The sequence below is a fragment of the Ptychodera flava genome, chromosome 9 (genome assembly GCF_041260155.1).
Source record: "Ptychodera flava strain L36383 chromosome 9, AS_Pfla_20210202, whole genome shotgun sequence".
NCBI classification, from domain to species: Eukaryota; Metazoa; Hemichordata; class Enteropneusta; family Ptychoderidae; genus Ptychodera; species Ptychodera flava.
In genome coordinates this window covers 44683145-44697712 of record NC_091936.1, presented here as the reverse complement: position 1 = coordinate 44697712, position 14568 = coordinate 44683145, and the positions used below count along the sequence as shown (strand labels likewise).

The 14568-nt window shown below is 38.3% G+C and overlaps 1 protein-coding gene across 2 annotated transcripts in view; it reads left to right on the top strand.

The window, feature by feature from the left end:
* LOC139141146 (uncharacterized) overlaps nucleotides 1-14568 on the top strand; it is a 164196-nt gene that overhangs the window by 24463 nt on the left and 125165 nt on the right. Inside the window, exons 10-15 of one of the 2 annotated variants that reach the window (XM_070710753.1) lie at nucleotides 1733-1898; nucleotides 2900-3021; nucleotides 3293-3418; nucleotides 3780-3980; nucleotides 8223-8389; nucleotides 10144-10306. In XM_070710753.1, coding sequence (XP_070566854.1) covers nucleotides 1733-1898; nucleotides 2900-3021; nucleotides 3293-3418; nucleotides 3780-3980; nucleotides 8223-8389; nucleotides 10144-10306 — 945 coding nt within the window. The remainder of the gene's footprint in view (nucleotides 1-1732; nucleotides 1899-2899; nucleotides 3022-3292; nucleotides 3419-3779; nucleotides 3981-8222; nucleotides 8390-10143; nucleotides 10307-14568) is intronic. The other variant, XM_070710752.1, reaches the window with a different exon arrangement.

Sequence of the window (14568 nt, the reverse complement as noted above, 5' to 3'; positions counted from 1 at the left end):
AGGTAAAGCCTTCTCCTGTTTGTTTCGACAAAGGGTTGATATTGTATGAAATAGTGATTTCAAGTCACCTTGGTATTCTTTTACTAGGCTGGAGAAGTATACTTTCTTGGCATTTCTGATAGAGTAAGTGACGTTTCTGCATTCATTATTGCAGTAAATCTGATGGTGGATTTCAGGCTCGGTTTTTCTCCATCAATGTTAAGGCTTCCGTATTTTCTTTTTAGCATCGTCAATGGCAGGTGGATGCCAATTGGTACCAGGACGTATGGTCATGATTCTCTTCTAAACTAATGCATGTTTTTGAAGAACATCAGTTAGATGGTGGTTATACGTTGAAATGACGCAGGAAAGATCATTTGTTGGGGAGAAAAGATCAGACTTTTGCTCAGATCCTCGACTTGATTGAAACTGTCGAATGAGATAGCAGAATATGACCATATGATAATACGTTTGCTAAGTGATGGTTTCAGTAGAGCAAATTAAGCGTGAACAGGATTGTGTTCAGAGAGGTCCAAAGCATTTACAGTAATGGTACTGATATTTGTTTTTGAATTAAACAAGATGAGACCAAGTATCTGACCCTTTCTCTGTGTTCGTTGTTTGACCAATTGTTTGAAATTGCAAGCACTGACGATGTCATCGAATTTCCGTGTTGTTGAACTGTTCTCGTCTCCAAGGTGTAAATTGAAATTCCAGTGATGTATAGATTACCAGGACATGTTGCATAGTTTTCAGAGTAGTACTGAACTCAATATATTAAGAAGTGTGACAAAGTGAATTTGTTCTGAATTGAAGGTGGTGGATATATAATAATTTTCAGGTGGAGTTTGCATTATAGAATTGTTGCTTCCACAGCCTCGAAAATTTTAATGGAACTAATAGGTTCAAAAGAAGTCAGTTTGTTGTTTATGAATGCTTATGAATAATGACATGACACAATGTCACAGGGATAAATTTAAGGCATTAAGTTATTTCTTAGAGTGTATCCCCAATATGGCGCCTAATGTGCACAATCGTTACAGTAAATTATTTGATGATAAAAATTAAATGAAATAAACTTAGCATAATGTAAACCGCCTCTCGTCAGTTGCAATTGGTTTTATGACACTATCACACGATTACCGCTAATGATAGCTGTGACGATAACATTTCAGCAATGACAGATGAATTTCCCCTTGTTTACATAGATCAGTACATATTCGGAAACATGTACACTTACACGTCTTACAAGTACGATGTCCAAGAGAGTTCTTCAAAATGCATAGTTCAAAATGCAATATGAAAAGTTCAAAATAATTTTGAATTTTGAATTTTGAATTTTGCATTTAAATTTTGCATTTTGTATTTTAAATTTTGCATTTTAAATTTTGCATTTTGTATTTAGAATTTCGCATTTTGAAGAATCGGCCATCGTATACAAGCCTTATAATTGTGTACGTTAGAGAGTAAAGTACGCATGTAACTCCAGTTACACATTCTGCAGCTTCAATATAAACGTTTGAATGAATATTTTCTCTTTTTGCTAAGTAAATAGTTTTGCGACGGTATGGTATGACTTTTGTAAAATGATTACTTTTATCTATATAAATAAGTATACTGAAAAGTAAGTGAGGTCAGCAGAAGTAGAATTTTACCCTGAGGCCCCCATATTTCAAATTTTATATACATGTATTTCGCCGGAAAGGACAAAAATGTTCTCAGTTTCTTAGGTGTTTCCTTACTGTCTCCGCAGCCGTACCTGCTATCCTCGTCGAACCAAAGCACAAGTTTGCATACCACGGCGACTACTTGACGGTAACTTGTTGGTATTATAACTTGCAGTGGGCTACCTGGTACCGGAACACCACAGACGGCTACCGCATGATCGACGCCCGGAACGCAAGGGTCAACAGCAACGAGTGCGTATACATATGTATTGATCTAACTTTAGATTGCTCCCCTTGGACAGCTTTGTAGAACGCTTAGACTTTTATAATTCTTTCCTGATCTACCACTTGAGGGGCTCATTTCAACATTCTCGGAATAAAACAAACCGCAATAGCATTTTGAAAATCGAAAATTATATATTTCCCAATATAGTTAACACAGGGATGACAAACATTTTGAATTTCAAATATCAGTAAATGTTAGGTAATTTGTTTCTCTAGTACCAAACTTTTCATCACGACCCCTGATTTTATTCTTGACTGGGCAAGATAATGGTTGAGATTGCAAAATTATTTGATGTGTAGGTGTCAGTCACAGTTTGTTATCCTCATGCTACATTTGAATGACATCAGTCAAGGCACGCCTGCATAATGGCTTTAGACATGGATATGGAGCAAAATGGCCGCCTGGCGGCCACATATGAGCATGTCATAAAAACCAATTGACGTGCGTGTTTATGCTATTGTCATATGGCGTGGTCGAGTGGCAGTTTGGTTATAATCGTCCGGTACGTATATTATTATTGGTTGGTCGTACCTTTACATTCCCGGTGGACCCGGTAATAACACACATAAAGACGAGTGGTGCACCATTATCAGATAGCTTTAACATATGATCGTTGATGGCATCAGTGACGTTGGTCCTTAGGTTGCGTTCACAAAAAATGTGAGGAGGATTCGAAATTTTTGGGGGTGGTAGAGGGGGGACTTGAACGGGGTTTTTTTGCCTGTAGGGGCGCTAAAAATATTTTTGTTCCCGATTCCAAGATTTGGTAGGTAGTTCAATAAAAACGAATATCATTTTTATGCCATCCAACAAAGTCCAGAACCATTTTGTCATATTTCATGAATGTTCTCTCGAAAAAATCTATACATCAAGAAAAAAATTCCTGTCCCTAACTCTAAACATTTTTCACACTTTTATTTAAATTTAAACTTCCTTAAATAATGTGACGAGATTTCGTTCATTACAGGCAGGACAATGTTATGATTGAATTCGTCGGTTTCACGGATTTCAATGCGGGAACATACGTCTGCCTTGCCCATGACCAGAGTGGCAAGAACTGGACTGATGTGGCCGTCCTTGATTTCAAAGGTACATAAATTAAGTAGATAAATCAAAGTTGTACACATTTAGAGGAGTATCTATATATCTATGTAATTTAAGCCTAGAATCTATGTATAGAATATGAAAACATATATGTTTGCCAAATGGTTCACTAAAATAATAGTAACAAAACTTTACATATAAGCTACAAAGTAAAGTGACCAGAAACAAATTTGCAAAATCTGCCTCGGAAATTTGCGAAATGAACTCAATATAACCTCTATGATCTCTACCCGTTGTTTTTCCTACGACGTCGTAGGATGTATCGCTAATCGGTACGGAGGCGCATGCAACCTTACCTGCGATTGTCAAAATGACGCCGAATGCCATAGATACCTTGGATGTGTGTGTCGTCCAGGCTGGAAGGGGAAGCATTGTGAACAAGGTGAATATTTTAGTTCTCATTTGTTTAAAGCGTGACATTTGATTCCGAGCCAATTACAAATGTTGTTACTCACAATAATCGTAGAATCATGGCAATTTTAAGTGTTTTCCACTTCGCACATTCATCATGTTCCGAGTACCGATATAATGTGAAATGTTCTGAAAATAATAAAGTCGTGGTGTATATAAAGTCGAGATATGTCATCTCTGCTTATCACTAGCATTGCCATATCTATCACCCGGCATTGCATCCATATTTAACGCGTCCAACGTCAAAGGGTCTCCTTTTTGATTAACATTCGTGTTTATGGCTAAATCTCCATCATAAACTTTCTCTGATTTCTCTGTTGCATATACTTTAGAGTGTCCAGTCGGAAAGTACGGACAATATTGTGAATTGGACTGCCCTTGTGTAAACAATGCAACCTGCGATCACGTGACCGGAACGTGCACTTGTTTTGACGACAGGAGTTGTGGAGAAACGTGCAACATAACATGCGAATGCCCCTCCGGGCATAACCCTTACTGTAATGCCACACTTGGAGAGTGCACATGCGTTTCAGGTAATACAAGAAAGCAGTCTATTCGTGTATCAAATTTCGAATGAAACTACAGGTTAAAGCACAGGGGCAAAAAAGCGGCCATTAAAATATGAGAAAAAAATACTGCTATTAAAGCTTATTTTGTGTACGAGCCTTTTTTACCTTGTTCTCTTCTTTCTTGCTGTGTCAGCATAATGTATGCAATAAATAGTGCGCCCTCTCTTTGTGAATTTTTCGTACAGGATTACTGTTTTGATCTCCATACTGTTGCCATCTACTCTAAACTATAAGTATAGCGTGCCAAATGGTCACCAAGAGAGGGTGCACTACATTCTGCATAAATTATGCTTACACTGAACCGTCAGGACTCTTTGCACAAAGCGAGGAAACATAGGCAAGAAAGAAGAGAACAGGGAAAACAGGGTCGTTCACAAATCAAGCGTAAAAGCAGTATTCTTTCATATTTTAGGCCGAGTTCAAAAAAAAATGGTGAGGGGGGCTGGAGGAATCGCGATTGAAATCTTTTTTTTTCAGATCCCCCCTCAATACCCCTTAAAAATGTTCAAGTCCCCCCCAAATTACCATATAGCCGCATATTTGTTAGGAATGCACGCAGAGTAAAAAAACATGTAATGTGTCGTTCTGCACGCAAATGTTCAACACTACCTCTAATCAGCAGGTTGTAGAGCCTTATACCTAGGGCAAGTTCTTAAATTGGTTCATTTTTAAATGCATCAGTGAACTTTTTGGATTTCTCAGTCTAAGCCGACTTGAGTTTATCCAACTCTGGCCAGTTCAATGGCACCAGCTGAAAAGCACACAAAATGACAATCATGAGAGAGTATTAAAATTGTGTATTCCTAGCTACGTTTAACCAAATTGTGAAAAAATGAGCACAGTGACCTACCAAAAAATTTTTTTCAAAAGTACAAGACATATACAACTTAGATGCACTTATAAAATGTTTTGCAAAATTGACAATACTGGAAGGTTGAAATATTCCATGAAATTAATGTTTTAATCTCAGAAATTTTGGATGTAATAATGGCAAAGTTGATAAAAAATAAAAGATTCCATTTAGTCACACATTTTTCCATTTAAATTAGAGTCTTTACTGTTCAAAGTTTTTCTTTTGTGTTATTGGTACAATGAGATGTGAAAATTTCATTCACTGCATGAACTTGAAATGAATGGTTTTATATTATTGATTTTAAGTGATTTTAGAAAAACTGACTTTTCATCGTGTATTAGTATAAGATCAATTATGGTAACCCCCATCTTTTTTCTCTAATATTTGATTGTTCTCATATGCCAGAATTCAAAAATCCATGGTAACTGTTAGTCCTCAAGTCTTCTATGTGTTGCTCTCTGGCTGGACCGAAACTTTTCTTAAACTACATCAGAGGCAGAGCTTCATGTACCATTGTCACTGCCAGTATGTAGTAGCAGGGCAGTAGTTGTATTAACTTTTTATTTTGACAATATTTTTGTTCAGTTTATACAATTGTGTTCTTGTTCTATTCCCTACAGAATGTTGAGCTATCCAGTATTCAGCTTGCCAACACAGCCTACGTGTACCGTGCATTTGCATCATTCAATTATCACCAATATTTAGACAAACGGGCTTTGTTGACAAATTGTATATTGTGTTTTTCAGCATGCTGTAGAGAGACACCAAGAAACTGTGTTTCATACATTGCATAGAAATATTGAAAAATTATCAACAGTTGTAGCTCCTGCCCCATTACAAGGCCAACTTTTTCTACGAAAATTGAATGGCATTCATACATTTTTAGACTTTTTCGAGATTAAAGACATAAAATATGACAAAACGGTTCTAGCTTTTGTTTAATTATTACTAACATTAGAACAATTGGACGACATTAAAATGTTGGGAGTCAAAATATTTTGAGGTCCCCCCTATAGGCAGAGCAAAACTTTCAAGTCCCCCCCCTCGACTACCCCAAAAATTTTCGAATACCCCCCCTGAATTCCTCCAGTCCCCCCCTCACCACTTTTTTTGAACGCGGCCTTAATGGACACTTTCGTGTCCCTGTGGTTTAAGAGACAGGGAAGGGATGCTTAATACTTCACACAGATCAATGTGGCACACATCCGTTGCATCGTAAATAAATATGCATGTGGGTTGGCTAAGTCGTAGACAGTTTAATATGAGCTTTATTGACTGACTGACTTCAACGTGTGACTTATAAAAGACAGTTTACTGGTGGACATTGGTATTTGAGGCAAACGTACAACATACTGAAACCTTTATCTTAAGCATCCAACGGTGATCCCATTATATTTGTGACCATCATCTTGAGCAAAGTGTTGACCTTTTCCGTCTAAAGATGTAAATGATGTTGTCTGACTGTTTGAGTCGGTGGTAAAAATGACTAAATAGGGTTTCGCTTTAGGAAGAGAAAGATGACCATAGTGACATCAAGATATAAAAAGGCTTTGTAAAGTTGCAGAACTTGCCCCTTGTCCACGGAAGCTTGGGACTTTTACCTGCCACAAGTGTTTACCAGTATTTAGATAATACAGCCTAATATCATGAATATAGAAGTTGAAATACAATCCTTCAAACACTCCCAAAAAGCCGTTTGATGCCAGTTGGAACAAAATTATCACAATTCTTGTCAAAGGGAGGCCTTTATTTTTACAGGGAAAGGGAGCGGTGAAAATTGGGTAGGGGAGGGTCAAGATTTTTAACAAAACGGTTAATGAGGGTCAAATTATATAATGAGCAGTTTGAGAGGGGTTATTACTAACGATGTGTATGAAACTATGACATTGCCAAAATAAAACAAACAATTGAAATGGCATAGAATATGGTTTAGGGAGCTTTCACTAATTACAGGGGGTGGCCCGCGGATATTGGGGGGAGGGTCACTTTTTAGAAAACAGTTCAAGGGGGAGGGTCACTTTTTATAAACCTATCTTGGGGGGAGGGTCACTTTTGACAGAAGCAGATTTTATGGCCAAAACTTTGATTGTCAATGTGATAATCACCAACAAAATACGTACACATTATAGACCGCCATGCATAGTAAATTGACACGTCAGTGAAATTCCAAAATCAAATTTCTTGCACAACCATAGACTTGTAACCACTCTAGTCTAACCAAGAACAATAATCTAAATAATCCAGTATACATAAATGCACAGATTTATCTTATTTTGTACAGAAAAAAATTATTCATACTTTCATCAAAAACCCCAATGCATAATGAATCAACATTTAAGTGAAATTTCAAAATCAAATTTCTTACAAAAACATTGAATTGTAACCACTCTAGTCTAATAAAGAACAATAATCTGAATAATCAAGCATACATAAATGCACAGATTTGTCTATTTTTGTATTGGAAAAAATTATTCATAATTTCATCATAGACACCATGGATAGTGAACCAACTTTTTAGATGAAATTCAGAAATCAATTTCTTGTAAACAAATGCACATTTTACTTCCCTATTCAAGCAAAGTACATTTAAATGCATTATCAGATATATATAAAATACAGATAAAGCATGTTTTGTGGGGGTAAATTGTCAATAATTTGCCTGATAGACTCCATGTATTATGATTTCATATTTTCGGATGAAGCACTAAATCAGCTACATCTTGCCTTCTTATAGTTGCACAAAATATGGTGACCCTCCCTCAAATGTATCAAAAATTCTTGCGTGATAAATTGCGACTGTCCCTCCAAAAACACCAGCCCTCCCTTCTGTAATTTGTCCCTAACACAACAATTAAACCAATTGTTATGTAAATTAGCTGATACTGTTTTAGTTATTCCTGGGGAGAATACCACAGTGGTTTGGGGGAGGGTCAAGTTTTAGAATGTCGGACAAGGGGGAGGGTCACATTTTAGACAGGAGGATAGGGGGAGGGTCACATTTTACGGTACAGGTGTGCGCGAAATTTCCCCGGCCCACCACCCCCTGTAATTACTGAAAGCTCCCTTATTTTGCATGAAGTCTGGGAAACCCAGTGCCTCGTCTTGATGGCACAATATGACTGCATCATAATTTTTCTTTTAATTGAACTAGTCGGATAAATAATTTTGACTGGGTTTAAGTTTTATTACTGATAAATTTCGGGCGGGGTATATTTTAGAATGAATACCTAAAGGGGTCAGTCAACTTTTGCACCTCTTGCATTTCTTAAGATCGATCTTAAGAACGATCGGTTCTATATCCTAAGAATTATAGGTAGCCAGAAGATCAATAATTTCTATATTATTTCCTGTAGACAGATTACCTGTTAAAGGTAACCAGGTGCAAATCATTCTGTATGCCGCGCTTGGGAGCATGGCATTCCTGATCGTCACCTTGGGCTTCGTATTGGTGTGTAAGAAATTGCTTCCGAATCAGAATCGACAGCTTCTCTATGAAATGGAATTTGAGAAACAAATTAAGGTAAAATTTATGACGGATCACTTAATTAACTAAACTCTAACTTTTGGGATTTTTTCTTTTCAATGTCAACCACAATTTCTTGTTCTACTCCTCGGCCCCAAAGCATATTGAGATACACAGTGTTCAGCTTGTCAACTAAGCCTGTACTTTTGTATACTGCATTGTTATTGTTGGCGAGGGAATTCTGGTCTGTACTTGAATTTAAATATAAACAACAACAGTGCAGTTTGTACATATAGATGCTAAGCTGGCAAACAAGTGAATGGCAAGAGTAAGTAAAATACTAACCAACAAGCGGGAAATAAAGCACTTGAAAATCGCAGAGAATATAAAACACAGACATTTCGTCAGAACTAAAACTCGCTGGAAACGTCTGTGTGTTTTTATCCTCTGCGATTTGCAAGTGTTTTAATTTCCCGCTGGTCGGTCAGTATATTGTTTAAACTTGTTGCAGTTTTTATCCTCTGTCTTTTAACAAGTATTTTATCTCCCGCTGGCTTGCCAATATTTTTCTTTACTCATTTTACTTGCTGCAGTTTTATCCCTCTTTTGAGGTCGTGTGTAATTAGTGAATGGGGTAGAACAGTAACTTGCAATTGAAATACTAAATATACATAATGAAAAAAAATCGAAAATTAGAGTTACTGACCCTTTCACACAAAATGACTCCTACCTTTCATTGATCTAGAGTTCAAAACCCGTTCCCCTTACAGTTCTGTCATGAGTGTCCAGAAAGAGCGCTCGAAGGTTATCGAGTTGACTTCCAGTCTTCTCGTAATTGACCAATCCCGTACTGAGCAGCCAATCAGCAAGTTGAATTGACAATTTGCTTTGTAATCATTTATGTCTGTGTGACTTTGTAAGCTTGAATTAAAGGCGGTTAGTGGCAAAGGAAAGGGAACAATGCAGACGCTATCGGGTTAACCCCGCAATCGAAATTGTACAGTTAAAACTGAGTAAATTAATGTGCTTGAAATATGTGGTACAATTGTTTTGTCAAAGATACTTTGGCCTTTACGTCTTTGTTAATTGGATCTGATTTGCCTACTGGTCTGAAAAATTGCTGATAATCACTATGACCTTGAATTCAGCAACTAAGCCTCCTTATTACCGATATAGAAAATAACATGAATACGAACAGCATAATTATACGTTATTTTTTTATATGTATTTGAATTTTTTATTAGGTGCAGTAAAGATGGATTACGAAGCTTGTCATAAAAGCCTCGGTGTAAAATTATGGGCTATAGGGGCTGACTAGTCACATTCGCCATTACTGTATCATGTCTTGATGATAGCTTTCATGAAACGGACATAGGCCACTGTCAAAGCACTAAAAGTAAACAAAATCAAATTGAACATCAATTTGTCGGTTGAAGGGGTCAGCTTCACGATGAATGTTTTCTGACCAGCCATGGTGACGAGGGATATAAATTTTGAGCAAACTTAATTCAAGCAAAGTTAACTTTCAATTGTAATCATGACTGCCCAAAAGAAATTTCTCCTTCCACCAACAACTTGATTTTGAATTTCAATACTGCAAAATTTCGCATGTACGGGCCTTTCTTGACATGAAGGCTTAGAGGGGACTTTGACTGTCGAAACCTACTCATTCCATTCCGCTATAGAAATAATATGTACAATTTTCAAAGATTAATATACCAACACAAAAGCTCTGATTCGGTCTGTGGTGCGTATATAAATGATAGTCCTGATACTGTCTTATGTTTTCATACAATTTCCTACTCAAATAGAAATTACTGTATGATAATGCTGCTTTGACTAACATGGTCCTTGATCGAGCCGCCCTCAAAGTAAGCGAAGAAATTGGAGTAGGCCAGTACGGAAAAGTTGAATTGGCAGACCTTCGGATCGGACGAGAATCTCTTGCTGTCGCTGCTAAATCACTTATTCCAGGTAACTAAGTAGATCAATTGGACATTTGCGATAATTCATTCTCGCAAACAGTATACAAGTATCAGTTCATCTATTGTACGGTACTTCGTGGCATTTCGGCAAATGCGTCGCAACCATTGAAAAATGCATATATTTCAAATCGAAGTACTTGTTTTGTATGTAAAGTACGGTTGCTGAGAGAGTTTTTCAAAATTCAAAACGCAAAATTCACATCGCAAAATTCAAAATTCAATACTTCAAAACGAGACTTAACAGGAGCTATATTGGTCGGATATTTATGATGGCTGTTTTTTTCACAACTTTTGACTTCTTCATCTAAGACGCTTTCTCATTTCATAGTTTGATCTCAAGCATTTGTTTTAGATCAGGACCGTGAAAGATATTAATCTGGCGACCACATAATGACAGCGGAATGATTTAATTTTTAACAAGGCAGTATTGCTGAAGGCAATGAGTACTTGGGCCGTGATAGAGTAATTTTGAGGACAATATATACTAGTATTCAAATATGGTCTTGAATTTCCTCCTGTCAATTAGGCATTTGATTAACTGGTTATTAAACGAAGCAATGGCATGACAACGGCAAAATATGTCTAGCAACTTTTGTGGAGTTTGAGGCAGGGGTTCTTTATTTACAGTGGAAATTGCTTAAACTCCTTAAATATTCAAATTACAGCAAATTTCTTTTGTTCTCGATGGTAGATGTCTAATATTTGGATGGGCATATTTAGATTTCTACCCTATAGTTATCCCTATATACCAAAAATCGGACATCCAGCTCTATTGGCTTGCTAAGAATAAGATATGCGCATAATTAATGAGACACAATATGTGGTGTCATAAGGTGTCCCATCATACCAAATATGAAGGGTGTAGCACTTGTGGTTACTGAGTTGTGGACAAATATATATATTTGAGGTCAAAGGTCATTGAGGTCACGTGACATTTTGTCAAAATAATTGTATTGCTAAGTTATTTCTATATACCAAAAATCAGACCTCTAGCTCTATTGGCTCGCTCAAAATAAGATATGCGCATAATTAATGAGGTACAATATATGGTGTCATAAGGTGTCCTATCATACCAAATATGAAGGGTGTAGCACTTGTGGTTACTGAGTTGTGGACAAATATGTATATTTGAGGTCAAAGGTCACCAAGGTCACATGATATTTTGTCAAAATGTCTGAGATATCTGCGTGAACCGATGGACTCACTGATGGACTCACGGACGGATATGACCCAATCTATAAGCCCCCTGGACTTTATCCGTGGGGACAAAAAACTGTGTCACTGCATCCTTTAGACAATATGAATACGATGAGAAACTAAATTTTTATTTTTTTTGGCCTTATACATGGGAGTCTATTGAGAACTGCCTTATACATGGGAGTCTATGGAGGTGTAAACTAAAAAGTCCTCTATTAACACGGCCAATTTCGATCGCATTGTGAAACAAATCGACGTGCATCTGTATGGGGTTGGGTACTATTCTTGTGCAAAGTTTGAAAGAAATTGACCAGAGCATGTCTGAGATATCTGCGTGAATGGACGGACGGACGGACTGACATATGACCAAACCTATAACTCCCCCAGGACTTCATCCGTTGGCACTAAAAACAACGCAACAGTTATTACAGCTACACCGGCGGTAGGTTCATATCCAGAGCCCCGTACGGTCTGCCGCCGTCGCTTGAAAACAATCTCATAAACCTGGCCATATGGGCAACTGTGTATGGGCAGCTGGATGCTTGACCTTCCGGAGAAGGCGAGCTGTCATGTTTAAGGGACCGTTCAGTTTTTACGGCCGGGGGGGGGGGCCGGCAAAATCTTGTCGCCGGTGTTCAAAAAAATGATGACCCCCCTGCATTTTTCGCGAAAAAATGATGACCCCCCCTTTGTCAGACGAAAAAATTTGATGACCCCCCCCCCCCTGAAAAATAACCAAAACCCATATGTCAAATTTACCCGCACGGTTTGGATTTGAACTCCGGTACGCGGCGCACTTTATTCGTGTAGCAGAGATGCCAGTGTACAAACTTCTCAGCCACATCCATGCAAACGTCTGTTAATTAGGACGACTGTAAGGCAATTTTTAACTTCATTTCCATAGACAACTTATGTCCATGGACATTGTATAAAGTAAACTTTATTGGAGTGGTTCGCCAAAGGCAGCCCTCTGGTTAAGAGGGTCATGGCCATTACGTAAAGTCAACTTTATTCTAGTGGGCAACCAAAGGTGGCCCACTGGTAAAAAGACGGTCGATCATGGCCATTGTATGAAGTAAACTTTACTGAACAGGGCCGCTGAAGGCGTCCGGCCGTTAAAATGGTCATGGGGTATTACAATAAAGTCAATTTATTGTAGTGGGTCGCCGCAGGCGGCCCGCCGGTATAGAGGGTTGATCATGGCCATTGCATGAAGTAAACCTAATTGGAGTGGGCCACCAAAGGCGTCTGCCCGCTAAGAGGGTCATGGGTAATACATAAAGTATATTCATTGTATTGGGCCGCCGAAGGCGGCCCGCCGTTAAAGAGGGTCAATCATGGCCATGGCATAAAGTGGACTTTATTGTAGGTATTATGTTTTTGAAAATGTGGTGACCCCCCCTTTCCTACCAGTGAAAAAGTGATGACCCCCCCTTCTTGGATACCAAAATTATGATGACCCCCCCTGGATTTTGCCGCCCCCCCCAGCCATAAAAACTGAACGGTCCCTAAGCTCAGGATTATTTGTCGATCAAATTTCAGTAAATTTACCTTACCTAGATGAAATTGTGTCTATAGGCTGAAATTTCGCCGAAGTTTGACAAAATTGCATCGATTTTTCAGGTTCATATCCGACATGTTTGAGTTTTGAGTGCAGACAGAAATAAGTTTTGAGGCAACATGGCTGCGACCCCATGTTGACCCCTAGCCCTGCGTACGATGCTGTGCTACAGCTAACACACAGCATCGTACGCAGGGCTAGCGAGAGAGTTGCCGACATGGACGGTTATTTACGAGAAGTGAATAAAAGACTGTCATTTTTGGAAGCGATCGAGTAGCTGAGGTAAGCTGGGATACGACTTGGGCCCAAGAACGCTGAATTTCGGCAGTCATTTGGCTTTTTACGTCAAGTCCCAAAATGGATTTGAAGTCACCAACCCTACGTACGGGTCTTTGCAGGGCTGTGGTGAGTGGGGCGATTAGCTGTAGCGGAACACACAGCATCGTACGCAGGGCTAGTTGACCCCAAGTGAAAATGTGTTCGCGATCAAATCTTCCTATATTTTTTTCAAAATTTTCGACAAAATCATTGTAAAATATAAAATACTAAAATAAAAATGCGATGTGCCATGTCTCCAGATTTCTAAAATATCGTTCGTTGACCGTTCGACGGAATACTCATTTCGCAAACTTGTGACGCAGTTGAAATTCAATACTGACCGCCAAATAATCTTAATGAGATGAGATCATTCTAGACATCCTCCAAATTATCAAACCATTCACGTTAGAGTTCAGCTCGCTTAGAGTATCATAACATTCTTCGTCCTTCGTTTAGATCGACCCTAATCTCTCCCATTTAGGAAATAAATACACAAGCTACCTTGACAAAACTTCGTGCACCATCCAGGACCAAACGCACTACAAATCTGTTTTGACGTCATCATCTCCTTACATGGTAATCGGCATACCGTATTTTTTAGCAAAGGAGACACAGAATACGTCGGAGTATTCAGTTTCAAAACGTATTACATTGTGTGATGTTGTCAAAAAAAGGTAATGTTACTGCAGTGGTATAAATTACAAAACACAAAAGTTCAAATCAGTTTATTTTGGACTGGCTTTACCCAACATTTCATATTGTTTCTTATGCCAGATTTGACCACGTGCTTACTGGCGACCCCTTTACATGCAAATTTTGTGTCAAATAGTGTGTTCTCCTGGAAAAAGAAACGTATGATTTCTATATGAAGGAGGCGAAATTTGCCCTCAAAACTCGAAATCACCCCTTTGTGGGGTGTACCTAGCTATTTTGAACGAGCTTCTCGAATCTGCAGCTCTATTTCGAAATGATGGTCTGGTTTTCTCAGCTCAAGGATAAGTGTTCTCCATCGCTGTGAGCATTACTATTCTCAACTGGGGGTACAGTTTCCAGTCGTAATGTTTTTCATTGTGTCCGGGATATAAAACCTTTCCTTTTCACACTTTTACTTTGATTAACACTAGTCCACATCTTGTCAGCGATTAAACATGTTTCAAGTGTAAATGTTAAATTCT